At 37.7% G+C, this 21537-nt stretch overlaps 1 protein-coding gene across 1 annotated transcript in view; it reads left to right on the top strand.

Annotated features, from left to right (window-relative positions):
• LOC127617547 (anaphase-promoting complex subunit 1-like) overlaps positions 1–19986 on the top strand; it is an 82707-nt gene extending 62721 nt beyond the window's left edge. Inside the window, exons 34-48 of the mRNA XM_052089511.1 lie at positions 317–391; positions 4196–4266; positions 4453–4543; positions 5823–5876; positions 5962–6155; positions 8080–8166; positions 9293–9410; positions 10304–10381; positions 10479–10546; positions 12861–12999; positions 13351–13437; positions 15562–15657; positions 16804–17008; positions 18579–18713; positions 19571–19986. Of these exons, the coding sequence (XP_051945471.1) occupies positions 317–391; positions 4196–4266; positions 4453–4543; positions 5823–5876; positions 5962–6155; positions 8080–8166; positions 9293–9410; positions 10304–10381; positions 10479–10546; positions 12861–12999; positions 13351–13437; positions 15562–15657; positions 16804–17008; positions 18579–18713; positions 19571–19698 (1626 nt within the window). The 3' untranslated portion in view covers positions 19699–19986. The remainder of the gene's footprint in view (positions 1–316; positions 392–4195; positions 4267–4452; positions 4544–5822; positions 5877–5961; positions 6156–8079; positions 8167–9292; positions 9411–10303; positions 10382–10478; positions 10547–12860; positions 13000–13350; positions 13438–15561; positions 15658–16803; positions 17009–18578; positions 18714–19570) is intronic.
• Positions 19987–21537: the final 1551 nt, after the last annotated feature.

Below are 21537 nucleotides of genomic sequence, written 5' to 3'. Positions count from 1 at the left end.
AAGCAGCCCAAATGGTGCAAAAGTAGTATAAAAGTAGTCCATGCAGCTCTTGCATCATATACCAAGTCTTCTGAAGACAAGATAGGTTTTGGTGACAAACAACATGAAAGTCTGTTGCATGTTATCAGAGATGTTTCTATCAGAGAGGCTAAACGATGCACTCACTTGGAACCATAGCACATATCACACGTTTTTAAATGTAAACCCTGATGTTTCCAAAGAAAGTGACTTGAAATATTTCCCTCTTATACATCTTTATATCGAGCACTCAGTGTTTAATAGTAGTGAAAGTGTTTTGTTTTTGTTCTCTCTCCAGACGCTGGCCAGATGTCTTATCATGTGGGATGAGATCTTTCCCAACGCTGAGTGGGTGACTAGTAATGTTCCTCAGGTACATCAGAGGGAATGCAGCAAACCCCTCGAACATACATGACCTGCACCATCATTTTGAGTAGTACTGACGCAGAATCACATTTTGAGAGATTTTCATTTAAGTAAAAAAGAAGGTCTCAGCTCTCTGATTATAAACTGCAATTATGTTTCTAACTCAAACCATTGCTTAGGTATAATTATCAATCATCATGGCTGTTAGCAAACCTTGCTTTTGAGAGAACAGCCTCTAAAGATTCAAAACTATTTTTAGACAATATTTGACAGAATTGGTCATAAATAACAGTATAAGAAAAAACGAATGGAATGCAGGGACGCTGCTCATGCATGCTCTTTGCACACATGTAGGGATGCACCGATACGATACTGAAGCTTTTAGACGGATCAGGTATCGGTCCGATGAGCCTGATCCAAATCTGATACTGTGTGTTAGTCATGTTTGTTACTGCCAAGCTCAAAAAATGACTTAAAAGAACCATTAAAACACAATTAAAGTAGTTCATATGACTCATGCATTTTATTCAAAGCCACTTGAAGACGTGCGATAGCTCTGTGAATCACAAAAGTGTTTAATAAGGAAATATATCAAATGCATGCGCAGCTTCAGTGCATTTTTTAATGCTGTGGCTCTGTTTACACACACCCGTGGCTATTTTTAGCCTTCACGCAGTGTGCAATATTTGAGTGCTACTCACGAACAACATCTCAGATGTAAATTGCAAATGGTCTGCACTTTTATATAGCGCTTTTTTTAACCTTAGAGGTTACCAAAGCGCTTAACACTGTGTCCCAATCACCCATTCACACTCGCACTCATACACCAATGGCGGCAGAGCTGCAATGCAAGGTGCTAGCCTGCCATTAGGAGCAACTTGGGGTTCAGGGTATTGCCCAAGGACACTTCGGCACGTGGAGCCGTGTGGACCGGGAATCAACCCGCTCTACCAACTGAGCCACAGCAACTTGTCTACAAACAGACACATACAGGACTTCCTGGAGAGTTCAGAATGTCAAAATAAAAGCGTGAGGGTTTAAAAATTAAAATATAAAAAATATCTACTGATGACTTATCCTGGAATTCATGTTAATTTTGCTGCTACATTATCCAGTATACTAGTTATTAAGTGTTTCTTAATTAGCTATACATTTATATTGAAATAATGTGTAGTTTAGATGTTTGTGTTACTTTACATATTAAAGAGTACTCCCAATTAGTTCCACACATTAATGTAAAGATATTCTAAACTGATTATGCAAAAAAAAAACACTCATCGGATCGGTATTGGCCAATAATGAGATTTCCGAAATCTGAATCGGATTGGAAGAGAAAAGATGGTATCGGTGCATCCCAACACATATGTGCCTATTAAATGAATATTCCAGGTTCAACACAAGTTGAGCTCAATCAACAGCATGTTTGGCATAATATAGATAATGTATAGATATACTTAAGTGCCTCAAGTAACCCAGAGTCTTTTATCGCATCTCTGACTGTGATATTTAAAATTTTAACAATTTGCTCTTGACTAATTTTTATAGTACGTCACATATGCTCTGTCAACACCAATGTTGTGTTACATTTCCGATTGGCTCCTAAAAAGAGGAATCTGACATGTTCTCCTTGAGTCATGTTTTCGCTTCCCCATTGTTCATTTTGGCTCATAGTTCTGTCAGATATTTAGCAATATAGTGTTGCAAAAGTAAAAGGCTGTATGGTCACTGCAGCTGCTCTGTTGGTCTGTGGCTCACTGAGTAATGGAGAAGTGGAACAGGAAGATCATTGTGAATTCTCAAATTGTTCGAGTTCTTTTTAACTGTGAAGGAAATTCACTATCCTTAAGTTGTTGCGGTGCGAGTTTATTTAGAGTTTATTCTAAACACTGCAAAATTACTCCAACATCTTGTAGTCTGGGCTCAGTTTTATCTCAGTCTTTATTTTTTGACAGAATAATGTTTATTTTTACAGTTTGCTGATAAAATACAACAAAAAAAGAAACATTAATTCTAATCACACGTTCTGTAGCACGGATGCGGTAAAGAAACAGTGGACTTTCTCACTCGTTAATATGCGCTCAATGGTTGAACTGCTGGTTTTCTTAAAGAGACGGTACCTATTTTGCGCTTGCTCTTCATATCAATGTAAATACTTGTAAATATTACAAATGACGCATTTAAACAATAAACGTGTAATAAAAAAGCATGCATGCAATTAGGAATGTCAATTTTCAGACATTTTCATAATCGATCGTCATGGATATTAACGATCGATTAATCGTTTCATTTTAATACCGCAAAACACACGTGGAGGACTAAAAATAATATATGCTTGTAGCCTACTATTTAACTATAATTAAATTTATTCAACTTTCCCTCTTAAAATATTCTTAGTTCAGTGTATTTTAATTAATTTAGGCTGTTAAGTATGACTTTGTGAAATGTTTAATCATGATTAATGAATTACTGTTAGTAATAACTTGTATACATATGTGAATTCGTTAAAACTTGACGGCAATTTGTACATTTTTAAAAACCTAAAATGTTACCAAAATAATGAAAAACTCATTTGTAAAATGAATATTGCATAATGTACCAAGTAGGTCCCCTGTATAATTAACAGCATCAGCTGTTAGACAATTGCTTTCATAATTAAGTAAAATGGACATTATAACTGAAAAACCCCAAAGTAAACCGATTTAACCTGAAACAAATCGGAAAATCTTTATTAATCCCCGGCCCTAATGGGTACTGATGAAGGGATGTCAATAGATTAAATCACATATTAACACACATTTTTGGGTTTGTATCAGTGAAGGGGTACTTCTACCTTACTGATGGTGCTGTGGCCATACTTGTGTCAATAAAGGTTGGGAAACAGCTTTAGCAAACGTTTTCCATTTTTTTTTTATTTAGTGTTCATTTTATAATGTTATTTGGCAACACTTTACATTAAGATTCCATTTATAACATTATGCATTAGGTGTCATGAACAATACATTTCTTACAGCATTTATTAATCTTTGTTAGTTAATAAAAATACAGTTGTTCATTGTTAGTTCATAGTGCATTAACTTTTGATTTTAAAAAATTAATTAGAATATGTTGGAATGAACATGAACTAAAATTAATAAATACTGTAAAAATATTGTCATAATAATCAAGTTAGCTAATGTTGTTTACTAAAACTAACATGAAGAAACAAAAGTTGTGGTTGGAGTGGTGGTGGCATAGTGGGCTAAAGCACATAACTGGCAATCAGAAGGTTGCTGGTTCGATCCCCACAGTCACCACCATTGTGTCCTTGAGTAAGGCACTTAACTCCAGGTTGCTCCGGGGATTGTCCCTGTAATAAGTGCTCTGTAAGTCGCTTTGGATAAAAGCATCTGCCAAATGCATAAATGTAAATGTAAGTTAAGAGTGTCAAGGCAACATTAGCTCACAACAGACACTATTTTTGATGCCCTGCACAGCAACAACAATTTCACGTCTGTCTGAAATAAACTTTCAGTATCTTTGATTGTTATGCATTTCATTTGTTATATATTTAAATATTTCCTGACCATTAAATCAAAGCCTGCGCGTGATGTTTTTGGTCTCTGGCCTTCTAAAGGCCCACTAATTTTAATTAAGAGTAATTGTTTGTTTTTAACCATATGTAAATGCACTTGTTGCAACATTAACATAATGTTTAACATTTTTCACTATTTTTACAACTGTGCATGAAAATCTGTTTATTTGCATTTACTATACCCAGTTATTCTTCAGACTTGTTTAACATTATGATTAACTGAGTTTAATTTGTTTTTAGATAATCCAAGAAAACATTGGAAACCAGGAGCAGGCGACCGTCTCTGAAGATCTCAACATGGAAACCTTAGTGTGAGTTCACATTCTCTCAAATGAACATAATTTTACACATCTCTTATTGCCACATATTCTATAGTTCTCACTGATGTGAAGGTGTTTTCAGTAATCTTATAAATGTCTGTTAAGTATTTCCATGGATGAGTTTTTCCATTGAAAGTGAATGAGGGAACTAAGGCTGAAATGTCGATCTTTCCACAGTCAAGCTCATGACTATATAATCGCTGGAGGCTGCTTGGCCGTGGGGTTCCGGTTTGCTGGCTCTGCAAATTCTGATGCTTTTGACTGCCTGGTGAGAGGACATTTTACTGCTGGCAATACTGTGATATGTGAATATGATAAGTACGACTGGGTAAAAATATAGATTTTCTGTTGCATTGCGATCTTCATATAAAGACGATTTCTATTTTGATTCTTAAATCGCTAGATTCATCTTTTACTCAATGCAGCAACCCTCTATAATGCAAGTAAATGCACATGAATGCACTGAAGAAACCATGCCGTGTTCACTTGCTTATGCCGGTAGTCTTAAAGAGACAGTACCAATTTAGTGTGTGTTCTACATATAATTGAAAATAGTACAAATTGTGCAAGTAAACATGCAACAGAAATATATATGCAACATAATATATGAACATATTTCAAAAGCTAAAATGTGATCAATATGATGAAAAAATAATGCTGAAATTAGTATTGATACAGTAAACGTATACAGTTTTAACAAGGCACGGTAGCCTCCTCAGCACTCTAGAGCAGAATGGAAAAAATACATTGCCTTACTGTTTATTCGCTGAAGCATTGCTTGGTGTTGAACAATCTGGAATAATATGAAACAATGCAACAGTCCCCTCTATGCAGCCTGAACTTGTTCAGAACGTTGAATCATTGTAACACCTGCGCTAAAAACAATCTAGATGCAGCGCAAAGAATGAAACAGAGCGCAGGTGTCTTGACACGCATTTGAAAACTTGAAGCCCTTTTTAACTTAAAACAGTGTTTAAAAAGTGCCGGTCCTGCGCGAGACCCTGAAGAAACAGCAAGACGTGGTGCAACAGTCAAAGACATTCATCCAGCATATATTTACATAGGAGAGCAATGGGGAAATGGAGCAGATGTGTGCAAAAACGCATTCGGTGTGAACGGCCATTAATTCGTCTGTGAGTGAGAGCACATGTGCGAAACAAGTTTGGTAGGCCTGTTATTTCTTCATTAATTACAAAATCGACCTGAAGTCCTACTTGAAATACTGACCTGCTGAGTTCTCAGGTCCCGAGTTGGGTTGCAGACCTCTAAATATAATATTTTCGTAGAAGGGTTACCTAGAAGGTGCCTTTATCATTAAAAGTAATAGCTGAGAGAGAATTTCATTCATATGTAAGCAAAATGGACATTGTAACAGAAATATACCAATATGAGTCTATATCCAATCGAAATTGAACCCGAGAGCTTGTGAATCGGACTCAATTTGAATTGGGAAATCTATATTAATACCCAGCCATAATGGTAAGGCCATGGTAGTATAGATGTTTTTGAATTGTTTTGTAACATTTTTTTCCTCCTTTATATTTTAGTACAAATTTGCACGGAAATTCATGCAGTGTTTGACAACATCTACGGCTACGGTGGTAAGCAACTGTTTGCCTTTATGCAGTCCACCTTAATGTAATCAAAAATGTGTGTTCACACAACTTGTGTTTGTGTATCCTCCAGACCGGTCAGTATAACCTGCAGACGTGTTTGAGTATGGTACACCTGGCTGTTTCCATGGTGATGTCCGGTTCAGGGAATTTGAAAGTGTTACAGCTCTGTCGCTTTCTTCACAAACGCACAATTGGGGAGATGAACTATGGCTTCCACATGGCACATCACATGGCTCTGGGCCTGCTCTTCCTCGGTGGAGGAAGGTTAGTTCACCAATGAGCTTGATATGAATCTTTCTAACAAAATCATGACTGATTCAGTGAAATAGATAAAACTGATGTCAGATCAGCTCAGAGTCCAGCTTTACCCATACAGCCCTGCAGTTCACTTTATACATTAGTGCTATAATTGGTTGGTTTGGATGGCTTGTTTTAGCGAATCAGTTTGTTCAGAGAGTTCATTTCAATGGATTGGTTAAAAAAATAGGCTCATGGGACCCGGGTAGCTCAGTGGTAAATGACGCTGGCTACCACCCCTGGAGTTCGCTAGTTCGAATCCTAGGGTGTGCTGAGTGACTCCAGCCGGGTCTCCTAGGCAACCAAATTGGCTCTGTTGCTAGGGAGGGTAGAGTCACATGGGGTAACCTCCTCGTGATCACTGTAAAGTGGTTCGCTTCGTGGGGCGCGTGATGAGTTGCCCGTGGTTGCCGCCGTGGGTGGCTTGAAGCCTCCACATGCGCTGTGCCTCCGCGTTGGGGCGCCCTGCAAGCCACGTGATAAGATGTGCGAATAGATGTTCTTGGATGCGGAGGCAGCTGGGCTCCGTCCTCTGCCACCCGGACTGAGGCGAATCACTGCGCCATCACAAGGACTTAGTGTGTACATTGGGACATTCCAAAATTGGGAGAAAAGGGGAAGAAGAAAAAATAGGCTCCAATTTATCACTCAGTGGTGCTTTATAGTGGTTACAGAGTAAAACAAAAATTCTAAGTGAATTGTTTTTTTTACATGATTAATTTCAGTGAACGGATAAAAAAAAAAATGGCCGTGGGGTTCCGGTTTGTGTACTTACTCAACAGTTTTCACAAAAGTTGGTTTGGGTTGTTTGTTGTAGGGAATCATTTTGTTCAGACATTTCATTTCCATAAATTAAGTCTGATTCATCACTGCTTAAAAGTAGTTACAAATGGCACACCTTTTAGTGAATTGGTTTATTTAGATTGTACACAACAATCATGACATTTGTAATATTAATGAATGGAACCAAGTCCAATAGTGTTTTTAACTATCCCATAGCCTTCAGTGACCATTCCTTGGCAAAGACACGTTTTATGACTGCTGTAATCACAAGACACCTTGAATGAATGCGTACCCCAAGTGACCTAGTGTTGTCACGTAAGTAGAGAACGAGGCGTTTTGGCAGCTTGGTTTCAATAAATACTTTTATTGCAGGTGGGGTTATGTTTTGAGTTCTGGAGAAAGGAAAATTTGACTCCTCATGGCATGATCCCTTTAAAAGATATAATTTAAACTTATTTATTTTCCAAACTTGCTTCTATCTCTTTTGACCACAGTTTCTATGTTCTGTTCAGTAATGCATTTAAAAAATGTTGTCCAAAATTTAGCTCAAGCGGCAGATGCCACCCAAAATACGAATTCTTGTTGTGATAACGTATTGTGTTGCTTCAGCCTCTTAACAAGTGTTGCCTCTGTGACGCCCTTGCAGGTGATGTGGTGGGCTGGTACAGGGGCTCTTCAGCAAGCTTTTTATTATGAGAAATGTCGGGACCTCTAACCAGGTCAATGGCACGCACTATAAGAGCCCCTCTTCCTGTCAGAACCTGTTCAAGTGCACCCTTCAACTCGGCCATTATTTTTAAGTGAGGCCTTTTAAAGAGCCCAAATAGTACCGTTGAACAATGGATGACCAATTTCCTCCCTCAATAGACAATTGTGTGTGTGCATACATGCGTTTTGAAATACTGCCTCGGGGACGATTGAATATGTACCATTTGTGCTCATTGTTTGTTTTGTGCTGCTTTTCAGATCTGTATTGTTCGTTGATTTATGTTTACCTCATTCAGTTGGTAGCATGCTGTCATAGAAAAGTCAAAAACTTCATCAAGTCCTTAAACATTAAATACATGCCTTATGTTTTTGGTAACAATGTAAGGTGACTTTTTGACAGGTACACACTCGGCACTTCCAACTCCGCTATTGCCGCTCTTCTGTGTGCGCTTTATCCGCATTTTCCTGCTCACAGCACAGACAACAGGTAAAAACAATGACAACCACAGCAGCTGTTAACACACACTGTCTCTAAATGAGCAAAAAAAAACGGTTGATGTGAAATGTGTTGTCCTGACTTCTGTGGAAAACCACTTTCACTTTGACACTTGTAAATGGTTGATGTGAATTGTGTTGTCCTCACTTCTATGGAAAACCACTTTAACTGCAAATGACAATAGTGAATCTTCATTGCCTGTTTCTACTAAACATGCTGTTTGTTTTGTCACAGTGAACACTTAAAAATGACAAAAAATTTGCATTAGATAACATTTATTTTAAAGAAACATAGCACAAGCACACTTCAAGCTAGATATATAAAAAGAAAAAGTTGTTTATTAGTTTTAAATGATAAAAAAATACTGTTCAGCGACAAAGTAACTTTTCCACTAAGGAAATAGTTCACCCAAACATTTAAATGATCTCATCATTTACTCACCCTCATGCCATCCCAGATGTGCATGACTTTCTTATGCTGAACACAAATGATTTTTAGAAGAATTTCTCAGCTCTCAAGGTCCTCATAATGCAAGTGAATTGTGGCCAGAACTTTGAAACTCCAAAAAGCATGTAAAGGCAATCCATACAACTCTAGTTGTTTAATCAATGTCTTCAAAAGCGATATGAAAGGTGAGAAACAGATCAATATTTAAGTCATTTGTTACTATAAATCTCCACTTTCACTTTCACATTCTTCTTTTGATTTTGGTGATTTGCATTCTTCATGGAAATCACCACCTACTGGGCAGGGAGGAGAATGTATATTTAAAATAATCTTAAATATTGATCTGTTTTTCTCCCACGCCTATCATAACTCTTCTGAAGACATGGATTTAACCACTGGAGCCATACGGATTACTTTAATGCTGCATTTATGTGCTTTTTGGAGCTTCAATGTTCTTACCACCGTTCATTTGCATTGTGAGGACCAAAAGTGCTGAGATATTCTTGTAAAAATCTTTGTTTGTATTCTGCAGAAAAAAGTCATACACATCTGTGATTGCATGAGGATGAGATACTTTTTGAATGATCCCTTTAATGTTGGAAGGATGATATCATTTTTTTTGTTTAGTTTTTTTGCACATGTAAACATATGTTTGTGTTCCTCTCTGCAGATATCACCTCCAGGCATTGCGTCACCTGGCTGTTCTCGCAGCAGAACCTCGTCTGCTGGTGCCTGTAGACGTGGACACGCTCAAACCGTGCTACACTCTGCTAGATGTCACCTACAATGTATGTCACACGTGCTGCTGCTGATTTTGACATGGTTTTTAAAGTGTGCACTTGCTCATGTGATCTTAAATATTTTTGATATAGGAGTTTAAAGAGTTGGTTCACCCAATAATAAGAAAACGTGTAATCGTATGCTCACCCTTATGTTGTTCCAAACCTGTTGGACTCCCTTTATTCTGTGAAACACAAGTAATGTTCACACTGTTTTTTATTCCATATAGTGAAAGTATATAGTGAGCATGTAGAGCTAAAAGGACCAAACAAAAAAAAGCATCATCAAAGTATCATACGACTAATGCTGTGTGCTTTGTGTGAGGAACAGACAGAAATTTAAGCCGTTATTCACTGAAAATCTTCCCCTCTGCTGCAACTCTCAAATCCATTTTTTTTTTTTCATAATTCAAATAGGCTTTGTGAAGATGCATTGCACCAGTTTTGAGTTTTTAACTGTTTTTAATTAATTGCTATGCACCTAGTTTGAATATTCATAAGAGATTTCAGAGCTTTAGTGGAGGGCCAGATTTTCAGTGAATAATGACTAAATTTCAGGAGATTTGTAATCATGTGCACAAGTTGTATGGGCTATTTTTGTGGTGCTTTAAGGTGATTTTTACCTCCACATTGCAACTTCTAGCCACCCTGTTGCTTATGAAGGCATTAGGCCACATCAAAGAGTTTCTGGGATGATAAACACACAGTGAAGGTCTGTTGAGGGTTGACCACTTCATTTCATCTTTTCAATTATATGACAACAGTTAAAGGAAGGAGACCAGCTGTTCACCTAAATTAAAGATGCCTCTACTCAGCAGGCATACAATCATGCATAGTAGACATATACATTGTGATGCATGGCCGTTAGGTTTCTAATCTGTTTGTGCACGCATGTTTTATAGGAGACGCAGTGGTATGAGGAGACGACCGTGGAGTTGATGGCTCCCACCATGCTGCCTGAACTGCACCTCCTTAAACAGGTAATAAATAAAAGCAATTACGCAAATATAGCCCATGCAAAGTCTAATATAACATTCTTAATCTGCCCACGACTACATTCTGTCTCTTTGTTTCCAGATTAAGGTGAAAGGTCCAAGATATTGGGAGCTAAACATTGAGATCAGCAAAGGAACTCAACATCTGCAGTAAGTTTGTGTGTAGGTTAACGGAGTAGTTCACCCCAAAATGTTGTCATAAACCTGGAAAATTCTGTGGAGTGCAAAATAAGATGTTTTGAAGAATATTCATGCTGCTCTTTTCCATACAAGAAAAGTAGATAGGGTCTGGTGCTGTCACGCTCCAAAAATGACAAAGAAGCACCATAAAGGTAGTCCACATGACTTTTGCGCTCTCAAGTCTTCTGAAGTGGCGCTCCACCAATACTGAACCTACAGCGCCTCTGCAGTATCCACAAAGGAATTGCTAAAATGTTTTAATTAGTGTGCTGGTCTAAATGAATGCAATGAGATAAAAAGACATAATTAAATATGATGCCAAGAAAACGCATTGTCTGAGTGGGCCGCATGCAGAAACACCATGTGACCAGTGTCGTCCAGTTCACAAGACTCATTTGAGCTTGTTCGTTTAATGAAATGTTCAAAATACTCAAACTCACGAGTTACCCGTTTAAATCAGTCTTGACGAAATCACAGAATCAGGCAGAGCTGTTACTGATTTACCATTTGACTCATTTATTGAACTTGACATTTTCGGTACTTTCAGACAATGAATCAAGAGCTGTGAAAATTAAATCAGTATCATTACAGACAGGTTGTTCATATCACAATATGTACTTAAAACAAAATCTATAAATATTTGCAACAGTAATGGAAGTTTTTTGTAATAAATTATAGTTGAATTAAAATGTGCAATTTTATATATATATATATATATATATATATATATATATATATTATATTATATTATATTATATTTATATTAGGTCTGTCGATTTAATGCGTTAATTCAGTGCTATTAATTTTATTACAAATAACGCATTAAAAACATTAATGTAATTAATCGCAATGCCACAACACACCCGAGACGCTACACAAGCATGTCTGACGCAGGTGTAGATTGACGGTCCTTAAACAAGCCCTCATAATTAATCTCCAACTGATTGACAAATTCACTTGTGTAATGGATTACTGTCAACTGTGTGTCAATGATTGACTTATGATCAATAATATGGTAATAAACAATACATTGTATTCTAAAGCCGCTTTTTGTATTGTCTTATCAATGATGAAGTCTTCTGCTTAATTATCTGAATATATATATCATTTGTAAATATTTAAAGATGACTATGTATAATTATTTCATCATTATATATTGAATTATTGTTATATGCGATTAATCGCGATTAATTAATCGGGACACCATGTCATTAATTTGATTAAAACTTTTAATCGATTGGATTAAAGGAAAATGAAGACCAAAGAGCATTTCACAGAAGTTAGAGATAAAGTAATAAAAATGCGTAGATTAGGGAAAGGGTGCAAAAATAATATATACCCAGTGAGTACAGTTGGATCAATAATCAGGAAGTGGAAGCTGCACCACACCACCCAGGCACTGCCAAGATAAGGCCATCCCTCAAAACTCAGCGCTCAAAAAGGAGACTGGTGAGTGACTCAACAGAGAGGCCAACAATCACTTTGAAGGAGCTACAGAGTTCAGTGGCTGGGAGTGGAGTAATGGTGCACCAGTCAACCATATCAAGAGCACTGCAAAACGTTGGCCTGTATGGGAGGTTGGCAAGAAAGAAGCAGTTACTCAAAAAGTACCATCTGAAAGCACATCTGGAGTTTGCCAGAAAGCGTGTGAGTGACCCAGCTGTGATGTGGGAGAAGATTTGGTGGTCAGATGAAACCAAGATAGAGCTTTTTGGCCAAAACTCAAAGTGCTATGTGTGGCGCAAACCTAACACTTGCTATGCCTCAAGACACACCATCCCTACAGTGAAGTATAATGGCAGCAGTGTCATGCTGTGGGGATGCTTCTCACCAGGAGCGACTGGGCATCTTGTTAGAATTGAAGGAAGAATGGATGGAGCAAAATATTGAGTGATACTACAAGAGAACCTGCTTCAGTTTGTTAAAAAACTGAAGCTTGGGAGGAAATTTGCCTTTCAGCATGACATTGACCCCAAGCACAAGGCCAAAGCAACATTGGAGTGGCTCAAGAACAAAAAGATACATGTCTTTACGCAAGGGTAAATGAGATTTGAGAGCAATTTTCTGTGTGTGTTTTTTTTTTTGTTTTTTTTTTTTAGCCCTTTTTGAGGTTGACAGAACCTGGTCATGTATGCTTTAATTTTTTGGAAAAGAGCAGCTTGAACATTCTTCCTAATTTCTTCTTTTGTGTTCCACAGGGGAAAAAAGCCATACAAAACTATACCTTCATTGTCACGTCTGTGTGATCACAAACAGGATGTGCTTAGTAAATATTTTTTTCTAGATCCATTCTCTCCAGAGATGGCGTTCTGTATGTTAAGTTGCGTGCCGGTCAGCTACCCTACAAGGATGACCCTCATGGCTGGAAGAGTCTGCTGGCCCCCAACCCCAACAACAGAAACCCTGAACTCCGCACTTTCAAGGTCGGTGTGTTTGTGTGTGTGTGTGTGTGTACAATAAATATTACGGAGGAATCCACAGTCAACAAACTGGTTTGACCGAGGCCTGCCCATATCTTCCACATATCTATTGTGATAGTCTGTTTGTAAAGCTGGAATGCAAGTCAAGCATTACATTAAAAGCCTTCATGCAAGAGGATAAAGATATAAAATATTTCTGGATGTTTGTGTTTGAGTAAAGTTTGTGTTCCAAGCTGGATTCATTCAGTATAATGTGTTCTTTCAAACTGTACGAGAGGAGCAAAGAATTTAGTTTTCATGTCGATGAGCTATTTTTCCCCTTCCCACCCACTGTCTCACTTTTCTCCCCCACAGCCCGAGGCCATCTCAACCTTCACCTCAGACGCCGCTTTGGTCTCCTTCACCAAATACTTCTGCAGAGCCTCGGAAAACATGAAGCATGTGAGACAGTAAACATGATGTTTTAAGGCAAAGCCCTTCACGTGGTCGGAATAAAGTTTTCATGAGTTCATGTGCCCAAGGCACCGCCTATAGATCTAAAGTCCTGTCTGTGTTCCTTTTGCTCTCATAAGGAATTATATAAGTAGATGTTAATAGCTGTCAGAGAAAAAAAACTTTATCTTTTAATAACAGTTAGGGAGAATAACAGGCCCTCAGTCTACAGGATGCATTTGTGAAGTTTGATTCAAACTTCAGAAAGATTGAATTAACTTTTGTCATAGAAAGAAATGGTATAAACTTGTTGGACTGCATAAAATGTCACTACGTTTCCATCCAAGGATTTTTGGCGGAAAAAGTTTTAGTGCATCAAAATAAAGCTGATGGAAATGCACATTATCGCTCAAGTGTCGGCATAATATTTTTCCGTTTAACTCAAGCGCCTGTTTATCGTATGTGATGATGGATTGATCTTTACGGCATATAGAGCCGATCTGCAAACGTGACATTTCCAGGAGTTCCAACATTATATCTTGTGCATATTGAATAAATGAATGGCCGCTGTTTGCGATTAATTTAATTGCAGTATCCATCATTTATTTATTAAAGTTACTTTTCCACACCATTCAAAATAATAGACGGCAGGCATGGAATTAGCCCATAAAAGTATAATTTCTGTGCACAAAGATGTTTTCAATTAAAAATAAATACACAATACTAGGAGAAAAGCATCGGTGCTTATTTTTTTATTTATTTAATAAAATATTTTGGAACACTTACAGCCCAATTCTATTAAATTATTGTTTAGTTTTATTTTAAATAAAATAAATAAACAAATGAAAAAAGCAATAAATTAAAAAAATTAACAAACGAATAAAGCATTAAATTAAAAAAAATAATTAACAAACAAAAAAAAAACATTAAATAAAAAAAAAAAAAACATTTCCTAACGAAAAAATCCTTTAAAAAAAAAATAACAAACGAAAAAAGCATTAAATAAATAAAATAAACGAAAAAAAGCATAAAATTAATAAAAAAATGAACAAACGAAAAAAGCATTGAATAAAAAAAAAATACATTTCCTAACGAAAAAAATCCTTAAATAAAAAATGAACAAACGAAAAAAATAATAATATATTTTTAGACCTATATATGCCTTTTCTTTTCTTCAAACTTAAATTAACTTTACCCTGTCCTGTAGATGAAAACAGTCGGCTGAATGACGTTCTCAGATTGTTCTGCAAGACTATAAGCTGTTTGTCCAGTGCAGAGTTCACTTTTGAACAAATCTAACCCTCTTTACCTCGGATCAAATTTACCGCTTCTTCAGAAAATGTACATTTGCATTATGAAGCTTAAATACATTTTAGATGACAATCAAGTTCAGTTGGATGCTGGAGAAATATGCGGGATATAATGCAGTTGTGATGGCGATGCTTTTGATTAGATGATTGTTCAAAATATTGAATATCAGGAATGTATCACATGTAAATCCTGATATTACACCGCATCATTTATTTTTCTTTAATAGCTGTGCACACAGCATATACACATCGATTGATGGTCCTTATACTGAGACAGAAAGTTGCCCCCACTACTTTTGCTGGCAGGTTGCCAGCTTGAACAGGGCCATGATGATCTGCTTTCGGGTCGGAACCGGTGCCAAACTGCGATAGGTGCAACATCAGGACCAATATTACAGTCCTATCAGAAGGGCAACTGTTCTATTTTAATTGCAGTTCCTCCTCTTCTGATTGCTTTTATTTGTTAATTAAAATGACAGTAAGCTGACTAATTTCAATGAATTGTCTCAATACTCTCCCCATTTTACCCAAACTTCAGAGGAAAACAATTAGGGGCATCTGGGAGGCGAATTAGCGATAAATGGAAGATGGAAGCTAGGCTACTGTATAGTTACAACTTTTAACAGCCTTTGTTTTTTTTTGTTTTTTTCGATCTTTAAAGGAAAAGTTCACCCAAAAATGAAAACTAATGTACTCATTTAATGTTGTAATTGTGCCACATGAAATGTAATCTTTATTTTTCCAGACAGTTCATTGAATTGTTTTAAAATGTGTTGCTGTAGTTTTCACACACAATTTTTTCTTCCTGTCTTGTTTCTTACAGAAGCAGGACACTGTGGCCTTACTGTCGGCAATTCTGTATGAATGTGTGACGCAGGAAAACCCAGAGATGCTGCCAACACACATGTCTATTGACCAGGTCAGTTAGAGTCAAGCATGTGTCATACTGGGCGGAAACTCTGCTGATGTGACCCTGTGGCAGCATCCGAACATGCATACCTCCCTTCTATATAGTATGCCAAAAACAGTACGTCAAAACTGTAGGGTGTCCGAATCCTCTGTATTCTTAAAAGAGTAGCTGAGAAATACCCGGATGACCTTCTACATCTGCTAAGATTCTGAAGTGCACATCCACTGGACACTTTATCTCATAATCCCTCTGGAGCTGAGGAGACGTCACATTCAAAACGCTGCAATTCTTTCCCCTTTTCCTCCACAATTCCCAATGTGCTCTTAAGTCCTCATGGTGGTGTAGTCAATCCGGGTGGCGGAGGATGCGTCTCAGTTGCCTCATCTGAGACCGTCAATCAGCGTATATTATCACTTGGCTTGTTGAGTGCATTACCACGGAGACATAGCCATGACATGACACACAGACATGTGGAGGCTTCACGCTATTCTCCGTGGGATTCACGGACAACTCGCCACATGCCCCACCGAGATCTAACCACATTATAGCGACCACGAGGAGGTTACCCCATTTGACTCTATCCTCCCTAGCAACCGGGTCACTCAGCACACCCTGGATTCGAACTCATGACTCCATGTGTGGTAGTCAGCGTCTTTACTCGCTGAGCTACACAGGTCCAATCAAAACGCTAAATTTGTTTTTAAAATACGGCAGAGAATCACATGTCAGGTGGCTCTTTTCAACTGTAAGTGCTATATATACATCAAGAAAGTTGTTCATTGTGGTCAGATGGTGCTTGTTCAACAAAACCAGAGTAAGTGTGTTGTTACTACGTCATATACGACAATCCCCAGGTACCCTAATGAATTATGTCCAGACTGTATTCATACTATCCTGCATACATAAAGAACGTACTCTTTTACTCATTATGCATGTTCTGTGTTGCAGCGTTCCTCGTAGCTGGAAATAACACTCACAAACCTGCGAATTAGTTCAAATTTGCGTATTATAATTTTCAAAAGTGTCGCACTGTAAACCCCTGGTGCTAAAGCAGCATTATAACTGAAACTGAACTTCCTAAGTTTAATAAACTGTCTGTTCTGTAAAGACCCTCAACACTTACACATGTGTGTGTGTGTGCAATTGCATCTGTAGGCTGTGCGGACTCTGGAGCGCGGTGATCTGTGTGAGACGTTCAGTCTGTGGCAGATGAAGCTGGTGCTGGAGCTGTGTGAGAGCAGAGTAATGCAGCAGAGACTGAGAGACGCTCATCAGCAGGGCCGCGGTCTGCTGCTCAGCTCCGAGCTCCTGCCCGTCATGAAGAGCTCAGCGGACCGAGCCCTTGATCAGTGGCTCTCTGGTGAGAAACACAACACATACCCCATGAGTACCTCACATCATTAACCCAATGATTTCAAATGGTTTCAAAGCTGCTGAATGAACCGACGCTTGTGTTCGGTGTTTCTAACAACACCTTCAGCAAGTGTGTAAGCCTGTAGTCGTGTTTGTGCTCTGCAGAGCATGGAGTGAATCTTACAAAGATGGTCAATAACATGTCCAGGTCACATAGCCCAAAATTATAGGAAATAAGAAATTGTATTTTGCATAAAGAAAATGATGCCTTTTTTTATGTCCATTACGTTTTTTTGCATTGTGAAAAAAAGCATATTACTGGAAACGCTTGTTACTGTAATGCATACAATTTAGACCTTATTATAATAATGCAAAACAAAAATACTAGGCCTGTTGATTTAACATGTTATTTCAGTGTGATTAATTATATTAATTAATCAATGAATCATGTCCCCAGGTGGTAAAAAGGAATATTCCTACCATCTGTGCAAATCAAGCTTGAAGGTCCACATGTTTCAGCAGGGGGCAGTAAGCGAAACTTCAGCTGTATTGGCAACGTGCACCTGTACAGACAACAAATCAGGCTGTGACACTAGCGACAGCACAATATGAGAACGGGTGTTGCAGGGATCTCCAAACTTAATTTTCCAAGTGCATTTAACTTGGCCCAGTGACTTAAAATTGATGTTTATGATGCAACACAATGAAAGTGAGATGCTTCAGAAGTCTGACGCATGTGTACATTGATGCATCTTTAGAAAAGCCCTAATAATAAATCTATCTTGGACAGATTGACGATTTTAATTGCCAAATGGATTGCTGTCGACTGTAGGCCAATAATATGGAAATAAACCATATGCTGTCTTCTAAAAAACACTTTTTGCATTGTCTTATAAATGCATAACTCTTGTGCCACAATTATGTAATGCATTTTAATGATCTGAAAATGATTCTATTTAATATAATTAAATAATAATTTAATGAATCATTCTTTAATTATTATTTAAGGGACTTTCACAGCAAATATTTATATATGCAATTAATTGTGACTAATTTGATTAATTAATTTGCATATCATTTAATCAGACAGCACTAAAAATACATTAATAAATACTATTTAAAACCTTTATTGATCGTGGTAGTATGAGTACATTGTATTGAATTTAAACTGATTTAATAAACCGAAAAACAGATCATTTACATTAATGTATTGAAGTAATTTTAGGGGTAAATGTGCTTAATTGTCATGAAAATAATGCCTCAAAAAATATTTAAAAAATGTTATTTAAGTTTTTTTGGTTACTTCTCTGGTGAGCATGAGCAGAAGGAATATGAGTAATTTTTTCAGAAAAACATTATTATGTAAATGGGTCATTTGCAATTGAATGAAAAAACATCCTTATGTAAATTGCTGCATTTAATTGAAGAAAAAATGACCATGTGTGTGCGTGCAAATAATGCATATAGACCCAATTAGTATAAGGAAATTGCAAATAATGTAAATGCAAATAAAGCTTGAAGGCTTTACTGTTATGCTATAAATGCTGTTTTGTTGTTTTTGTTTTGTTTTTACCCAGATAACATTCATATGCTGCAAGCGTACTTGAGAGGACAGCCAGTGAACAACAACACTGATGGCAACATGTTGGCCTGCTTCCTGGTCTATCATTCCATTCCTAGCCTCAAGAATATGGTGACCTCTGACCTACAAGGTACAGTGGATATCTAACATTATAGAGCTCTGTCTAGAGAGTCTGGCTTCTCGTTTTAAACATAAAAGCTTTTCACCTTACGCTAAACCCTCGGTTAACATTATTGTTTTAACACTGGGTTGAGCAAAATTGCAGCCTTGTAATTTTGAAAGGGGGTTTTAATTGTTCAGTCATGAACCAATTCAAAACTGCCTCAGTGTTAACCTCATTAAATATTCATGTGCTTAAAAAGTGGCTGAAACTTTCACACACTGTTTAATTTCAACTTTTGAGAGAAACTGTTAGAATCCTTTATTGTGGTCACACATTATACACACAGTTTCTTTTGCATATATACAGTGAAATGTATTAGTTTTTCACATATCCCAGCTAAGCTGGGGTCAGAGTGCAGGGTCAGCCATGATACGGCACCCCTGGAGCAGATAGGGTTAAGGGCCTTGCTCAAGGGCCCAACAGTGGCATCTTGGTGGTGCTGGGGCTTGAACCCCCAACCTTCTGGTCAGTAACCCTGAGCCTCAACCACTGAGCCACCTCTGCCCATTAAAACTGTCAAAAGCCTCGACAAACGTGTTAACTTGTGTGATATAGAGAGAGTATTCAAAAGACTTAAAACAACCAGAGCAGACTTACATGGCCACATTTCCACAGATGAACATGCCGTTATTACAACAGGTTACCTAATTGTTGTATGCTGTTGCAATGTTATTAACCTCATTAATGTGCAAACAAACGTTAGCCCAGGGTTTACACAAATTAAGAATGCCCCTGGGTTAACCATTTAAAGTGTGAAAAGCCCAGTAGTTGTCTTTTTTAACCTCTTGTTTTTTTAATGTTGTTGTTCTGGTCTCTCCATCCAGGATGTTCTTGTTTCCCAGAGTTGCTCCTCAAGAGCAGTCAGTTAGGTGTTCCTGTACGTGCTCTGCTGCGTCTGAGCCCTTTGCTCCTTCAGACCCATGAATCTGGAGGTCAACAGCGCTTCATCTGACCTTATGCCATCTTCAAAAAATCCACCAAACTTCTCCTCCAACACCAGGTACAGCCTTGTTCTCACAAGCCACCAACTTGTAGGAACTTGCTGTAACCTTATTCTAAAACACCTCGAGTTGACTTAAGATTTCTTGTGTGGACATTATAAAATTGTCCGTCTTTGAAGAGCAAAAGTGAAACTAAGCCTACTCACCTCTATTTTGACATGTAAATAGTTTGTATCTATACTTGTACCTATAATAATTCAGTCAATAAATATGAATTGAAGTGGTTTTGATAAAGTATGCTTGGCTTTGTATTAAATAAAACAAACTTTTGCATGTCTTATGTCAGTTTTGCAAACATCTTTTACTATTATTCACACTAAGGGTTAGAGTTTGAACAAACACTTAACCCCAAGTACTTTTGCACGTAACTCGTCCTGCACAATTTGTGCTACAGACATGAATGATGTGTGCTATTACTTTTCTGAGTGTTCAGACTCATGATTTTCACATATTAGTTGATACAAATGGTGAAAATTCCCATAAACCTACATTGACCACATAGAACCACTCAGAACGTCTTCGCAACCACATATAACTACTAAGAACACCATAGCAACCATATAGAACCACTCAGAACACCCTAGCAACCACAGAGAACCACTAAGAATACCTTAGCAACCATGTAGAACTAATCCGAACACCATAGCAACCACATTGAACCGGTTAGCACACCTTAGCAATCACACAGGACCACTCAAAACAATCTAGCAATCTAATAGAACTGCTCAGAACATCTTAGCAACCACATAGAACCACTAAGAACAACTTAGCAACCATATAGAACCAATTTGAACACCTTAGCAACCACATAGAACTGTTCAGAACACCTTAGCAACCGCACAGAACCACTCCGAATGCCCTAACAACCCAATAGAACTACTCAGAACATCTTGGCAACCACGTAGAACCACTCAGAACACCCTAGCAACCTCATAGAACCACTCGGAACACCTTATCAGCCACATAGGAAAGCTCTGGCAATCAGCCACAACATCCTTGCACCATGGCTGCATGTTTTGCATGGGCAAGCACCAACTTTCTTTCTTGGGGAAAAGTTTGCATATGTCTATGTGCTTTTTTCCACTGTGCTTTCCTCTTTTTCCTTATTTTACTGTAGCTCAACAAAACATGCAACACATGAGCATTCCTCTATAAATGAAAACCACCCCACTGCCAGGAACACACACACACACCCTCACATTCTACATTATTTGAACAGCCACGTCGCAGTTTAAAAAACTCAGGCTTTGCTTTAATTGCTGCTTACATTCCCTGTTACAATGTAACTATTTCACTGAACGAAATGGCACTGAAGTGAAAGTTCCTCTGAAGTTCTGTGTCATTTTAAAAATGTCAAGTGATATCAACTTAATCTGAAGTCAGAAGACTTATGTGGAAATACATGAGGATATGAAACATGTTTGAAGGCCGATATAACCAATGATTTATTTCCTGAATAGTTCACCCCAAAAAATGTACCCACCCTTATGTTGTTCTAAACTGACTGACTTCATTGGATCTTGGAAATGTGAAGAATATTAACAATGCTTTTTTCCATTCAACAAAACCATGCAGTGACATGAGGCTGTCAAGCTACAAAATGGACAAGAAAATCACCATAAAAGAAGCTAATGTGACTTGTGCGCTGTATTCCAATTCATCTGAAGCCATACGATAGCTTTGGGTGAGGAATAGACCAACAGAAGTTATTCCCTGAGAATCTGTCCCTCTGCCCAAGCTCTCATCTCATATGTTAAATCTCTAAAAAATCTGTGCATTCGTATTTTCAA

This window comes from Xyrauchen texanus, chromosome 24, assembly GCF_025860055.1.
Source record: "Xyrauchen texanus isolate HMW12.3.18 chromosome 24, RBS_HiC_50CHRs, whole genome shotgun sequence".
NCBI lineage: Eukaryota > Metazoa > Chordata > Actinopteri > Cypriniformes > Catostomidae > Xyrauchen > Xyrauchen texanus.
This window is presented reverse-complemented; position numbering and strand designations above follow the sequence as displayed.